Genomic DNA, 5,905 nt, shown 5'->3' with positions numbered 1-5,905 from the left:
TATGATGACTCTTGTACTAATACTTTGAGCATTGTGGGCTACCATGACTCTAATTGTGCTGCTGAGTTGGACAAAATGAGGTCCTTGACTGGTTATTTATTCACTATTGGTGGTAATTTGGTGAGTTGGAAGTCTACCCTTCAGCATATAGTAGCTCTTTCTACTACTGACTCAGAATATATAGCCTTGTGTGAGGATGTTAAGGAAACCCTATGGCTTAAGGGTATCCTTGCATGGGGAACTTGGATTTGTGATAAACATTTCGCTATGTTTTGTGATTCTCAAAGTGACACTTGCCTCTCAAAGAATAGCATGTTTCATGAACGTACTATGCATATTGATGTTAGACTGCACTTTATTAGAGATGTTAACTCCAAAGGCTTGGTCAAGATTCAAAATATTGATAGTTCTATCAATCTTGCCAATATTATGACTAAAGTTGTACAAGTTAATAAGTTCAAGACTATGCTGAACCTATTAAAGGTGCTTGTTGTTTATGTTCCTTAGTTTATCTTTATTTGACGAGTTCTTTGTGTTACTCTGCACAACTAAAATTAGTGTCAAGATGGAGAAATGTAGGATTTAGGTACTTAAATCAGGGGTATTTTGGTTGTTGCTCACTTTGTTGTACTTAAATGTCATATGTAATCTTAAGTGAGGGTACAACTGTCTTTATAGAGGGTTGTATAAATAGTTTTAGGTTTGCCATTAGGGATACGGTTATGCCATTTTCTCTTCTATCTTGTTCTTGGGCTACAGTGGCTACTTTGGTTTTTAGGGTTTTTCCAACCCTTGGAGGTCTCAGTTGATGGTGGTTTTGCCTTCAAGATTGGTGAGAATGATGCATAGATCTGCAGATTTGTCTTGTCTTGGTGAAATCTTTCCTTCATAGATTTGTTTGGTGTTGTAAAGCTATGTTGTTATTAGGTCACTGTGTTTGTATTCTTGAGAATGTTGGTGACCAGTGACTCTTCTTGATACTGATTTGGCTTGTGTGTAGTGCTGTGGGTCCATTGGACTCATCCTTAGATGTAAGTCTCTAACCTAACCAAGTAAATCTCCTATGTATGTGTGTGTTTTGTGTGTGATATTTCCACTACATTTCTTAGGTTCATGTTTAACACGTGCCATGCTCTTGTTATTCGGATATCTAAGATTTTTTAAAATTTCATTTATTTCAATTAAAAACAAAAAAGAGATACAAAATCATCATAAATCCATTCTATACAAGGAACCAAAACACTCAAACCCGCAACACTAGTTGCACCCAATACACCCATCCTCACTGGTTCCTCTCTCAATAATATTTTAAGAAGGCTAAGGAGGAAGACAATCTCCGCCAGCTAAACCTACTACAATAATTTTAGGAGCCTTAGAATCGAAATCTAGGCCGACCAGAAGCATCCCAATCTAATTCTCCTAACATCGAAGTTGACCATTAAGTATCGACTTTGAGGAATCTAGCCTTGCTGATAATCTGGCCAACTGGTTAGCAACCACATTTGTTTCCCAAACATCCAAGATTGAAAGCATAATTTTTTAAAAAAATAATGTTTTTTCTTCACCACACATCAAATTGAACTTTTAAAGGAAACGAAGACCTGCCACAATTCACCACCCTTAATAAATGCATATTACGGGTGAGTATCAACACCAAATAAAATTTTCCTGATCAGATTTAGCTCTCTAAGCACATCAGATATGTCCATTCGATCCCCCAATGATTCATTTGAGCATTTAACTCCAATTCTAATAATTGAAGTAAGGCATTCTTGCACCCTATCTTTCATGCATCTTTGGTCTGTTGTTGCATCTCCTTCCATGGTGAGAATTGAAGGTTCAATGATATTTATCACTTCATCACCCAATGCCTTCTCTGCCCAACAGTGAAGATTAAAGTTATCTTGGAACATTTGATCAGTAGGCTGCTTTCCTGTAAAGATCTCTAGCAAGATAATCCCATAACTGTAGATATCACCATGTGGTGAAACATCAACACCAGCACCATACTCTGTAGATTTGCATATTTGATTAATACTTTCATAACTACTAAGAACGGAAGAATAGTCTGTTGAACTCAACTAGAAGAATAACATAACAGAAGACATTGGTAGGAATATAAATTCCTCTGACATCAATTTTATCATACAAGTTCAATACATCATATAATTGCATGATATCTAAGTAATATGTGCGCGGCATATTGCTTTACATTATATGTTGCAACATCCTACACAAAAGGAATTCAAAATTATCTAGAAAAACTTACCCAAAAAAAAATTATCTAGAAAACCTGAATTTTAGTAAGAATACTTAAAATATCATCGACATTTACAAACATTTTCTATAACATTATACTTGTCACTCTTTTTCAAGATCAAACTTACTTTACCTTGAGGTTTTGCTATGGAATAGTTTAGACAAATGTTAGATTTACAGTAGTAACTTAAACCAACTAACAAGTTTTAAAGAAGAGAAAGGATATGTATATACACAATATCAATAAATAAAGGACAATACCTGGTGCAATGTATCCAATAGATCCTTTTATTATGATTGAACTTGTATCATCCCATGATCCACTCATTGTTTTTGACAGAATTCTTGATATTCCAAAATCACCCAAATGTGCAACTAGATCATCATCAAGAAGAATATTACTTGGCTTTAGATCACAATGAATAATTTGCACATGACAATGGTGGTGAAGATAATCCAACACCGTTGCCACATCAATGGCAATATTCAATCTTTGAAAAAGGTTTAAATGCCTCCGTTCTTCTTGTATGACATTTGTATGTGGATGTAACCAACTCTCCAAATTCCCACCTGGCATAAACTCATATACTAAAGCTTTAAAATCATTTCCTTCAAAATCTATACTTGAGCAAGATGTTATGATTTTAACAAGATTACGATGCCTTATGTTTCTAAGGGTTTTGCATTCAACCATGAAACTCTTGGAAGCACCTCTTTGTCTAATTTTGAGGACCTTCACTGCGACAACAGTTTCCCCATGATTGAGAACTCCTTTGTACACAGAACCAAAACTTCCCATTCCAATCAAATTTGCAGAAGAAAATCCATCAGTAGCTTTAAGAAGTTGCCCATAAGAGATCTTGTAGTGATGACCCATCGTCAAACATGAAAGGGATTCTTTCTTTTGTTTTCTTTTGCAACACACAATGAGAAAAACTACCACAAAAACAAAAACCAAAGAGCCCCCAACACCACATATTGTGGCCATCAACTTGAAAACATGGGAGCTTTTCTCATCTTGGCATGTTGGTAAATGAAGTTCCGGTATGCCTCCACAAAGCTTGTTGTTTCCAACAACTGAAACTGCACTTAAATTTCGAAAAACTCCCTCTAATGATACTTCGCCCTCTAGATTATTAAATGATAAATTTAAGTTTTCTAAAAACTTAAATGTGGCCAAATATTTTGGGATAAAACCAGATAATTTGTTAAATGAAAGATCTAAATCTTGAAGGCCTCTTAGAGAACTTAGAGATGATGGTATAGGTCCTTGAAATAAGTTACCCTTCATAAAAAGTTGCTCTAGGCTTGTGCATGCACCAAGTGTTCTAGGGATTTCTGCAGATAACATGTTCTCAGAAACATCTAAGAATTCAAGATTGGCTAGTTGACCCACTTCCAAAGGTAGAGAACCATTGAGAGAGTTCCTACTCAAATGTAACTCAATTAACGTTGATAAATCAAAAATCTCTCTTGGTATGTTACCATTGAGACTAGCTACACCGGAAAGTTCCAAGCGTAACAAATTTTTGCATTTACCAAGACTTGAAGGAATATTTCCTTGGAAGTGGTTGCTTCCTAAATCAAGCTGAATCAATGTTGTCAAGTTTCCAAGAGAAGAAGGGATTGACCCCGTAAACCTGTTTGCTTCTAAATAGAGCCCGTTGAGCATTTGAAGTCTCCCTATTGAAGTTGGAATACTTCCTTCTAGTAAATTATCAAACAGGCTCAACAATTGTAGGCTTACAAGGTTCCCAATTCCCCAAGGGATCTTTCCTGATATATTGTTTATTCCCAGAGAGAGCTTCCATAGTTGGCTAGACAGGTTTGCAATGGAATTGGGGAGAATGCCATGAAATCCATTATCACCAATATCCAAAAATGTCAATCTGCTGCAGTTGCTCAATGTGTTGATAAAATTCAGGTCATCAGCCCTTCCACTACCCAAACGATTTGAGGGCATTCCAAGCCGAGTGAGTTTTGGTAACCCTCCAAAGCTAGTAGACACTTTCCCAGAGAAACTATTCTGACCAATCTGAAAAATCTCGATTTTTGACAAATTGGATATAGAGATTGGAATAGATCCATGAAAATGGTTGCCGTATAAGGAAAGTCTTTGTAGATTAGGAAGTCTAAAGCCTAAATTTGATGGAAGACTCCCTTGGAGTTGATTATCCCCAAGACTAAGTATAGTGAGTGAGGAAAGATTATATACTGTGGGAGGGACAACACCAGACAACTTATTTTCAGAAAGTGAAAGAAAATTTAGTCTTCTAAGTTGGCCAAGGGTATCTGGAATACTCCCACTTAAACCAGTGGATACAATGGAAATAGTGTCAAGTATAGAGAGATTCCCAATGGAAGGTGGGATCTGTCCTGTCAATCCATTGTAATTCAGTGAAAGGAATTGAAGCTTCAACAAGGTGTCAAGATCTCCAGGAACTTCCCCCGAAAGATTGTTGTGACTTAAACGGAGTTCCATAAGGTTGGAGCAACTTGATATGTTGGGTGGAATTTCACCTTCAAATAAATTGTCAAATAACCAAAGAAACCGAAGCCTAAATAGAAAGCTTACTTCACGAGGAATTTCACCATGCAAGCTGTTGTTTTGGAGCGAAATCTCTTGAAGGAAACTAAGGTTTCCTATTTGTGGAGCTAAGGAACCTCTCAATCCTGTGGATGTTAACCGCAAGGCTTTAACCCGATTTGGATGACGACCACCACCACATACGACACCCGGCCACTCACAATAAGAGATGGAATCATTCCAGGAGCTCATAATATGTAACGGATCATGGGTTATTTGAGACTTGAAGGCCAACAATGCTAGCTGATCTGTCTCATTTGATCCTCTTGATTGTGAATCTTGCAAGCTCATCATGCAGCTATTGCCCCACAGAAGAAGAAGAAGAAGAAGAAGAAGAAGCAGAAAGGTATTGATGTTAATAGTGAAAATAGACAGAAGCACGAAGCTGTTATCCATCAATCAAATGTCTAGAGAGCGAGAAGCACTGAAGATTGGAAGGTTAGGACCAAGAAGTAGAAGTATGGGAGGGGCAGAAGGCTGGAAGTGGACACTGGAATATGAACTGAAGAGTATAATATATAGCCAAGAAACTACTGTTATAAGTCATCTCCGATCTTTTGTCTATCTTACCTGTTCATCATCTCCGGTCTTTACGCTTCCATTATGAAATTGTGGACTGGTGACTGGTGAGAATGTGGAAATAATGACAAGTTTTGATTTAAGATTCAAAAGAACTCTTTGTTTGATTCTCTATATCCATTAGTTTGATTTTGATGCATGACAAGCATAAATAGAGTCATTAACTGGTGGATTAATAAATTAATCATCGATGTTCCCAAGGGTAAGTGCTAGGAGCACCCACTGGATGGCCTGAAGGGAGTCAGTCCAGATATATATATATATAGTAGCTGAGTATATCTTTTGCCAGTGTTTCTTCCAATCCTTGCTTGATCTCGCTTAGTCAGTAATGGCTGCACTTGCAGTGATTCCAATATAAGCATTGATGAGAACCATCTTCTATTTGTATATTAACAGAATACAATTTCTATGCTTGGGAGTGTTGGAGATTGTCTCCACTTATGATTGATGTATCTGAATTTCATGGTTCTTCCTCATTTG

The 5,905-nt window shown here is 36.9% G+C and overlaps 1 protein-coding gene across 1 annotated transcript; it reads right to left on the bottom strand.

Moving 5' to 3' along the window:
* Positions 1–1,201: 1,201 nt before the first annotated feature.
* Positions 1,202–5,452, bottom strand: LOC149010654 (putative receptor-like protein kinase At3g47110). Its single transcript, XM_089162299.1, has 2 exons — positions 2,521–5,452; positions 1,202–2,011 (listed from the first exon to the last, which is right to left on the bottom strand). Exons 1-2 carry the CDS (start codon positions 5,240–5,242, stop codon positions 1,635–1,637), a joined length of 3,099 nt encoding a protein of 1,032 aa, XP_089018425.1. The 5' UTR covers positions 5,243–5,452; the 3' UTR covers positions 1,202–1,634.
* Positions 5,453–5,905: the final 453 nt, after the last annotated feature.

The sequence above is a fragment of the Hakea prostrata genome, chromosome 7 (genome assembly GCF_041222555.1).
Source record: "Hakea prostrata isolate BN-2017 chromosome 7, UWA_Hpros_2, whole genome shotgun sequence".
Taxonomy (NCBI): domain Eukaryota; kingdom Viridiplantae; phylum Streptophyta; class Magnoliopsida; order Proteales; family Proteaceae; genus Hakea; species Hakea prostrata.
This window is presented reverse-complemented; position numbering and strand designations above follow the sequence as displayed.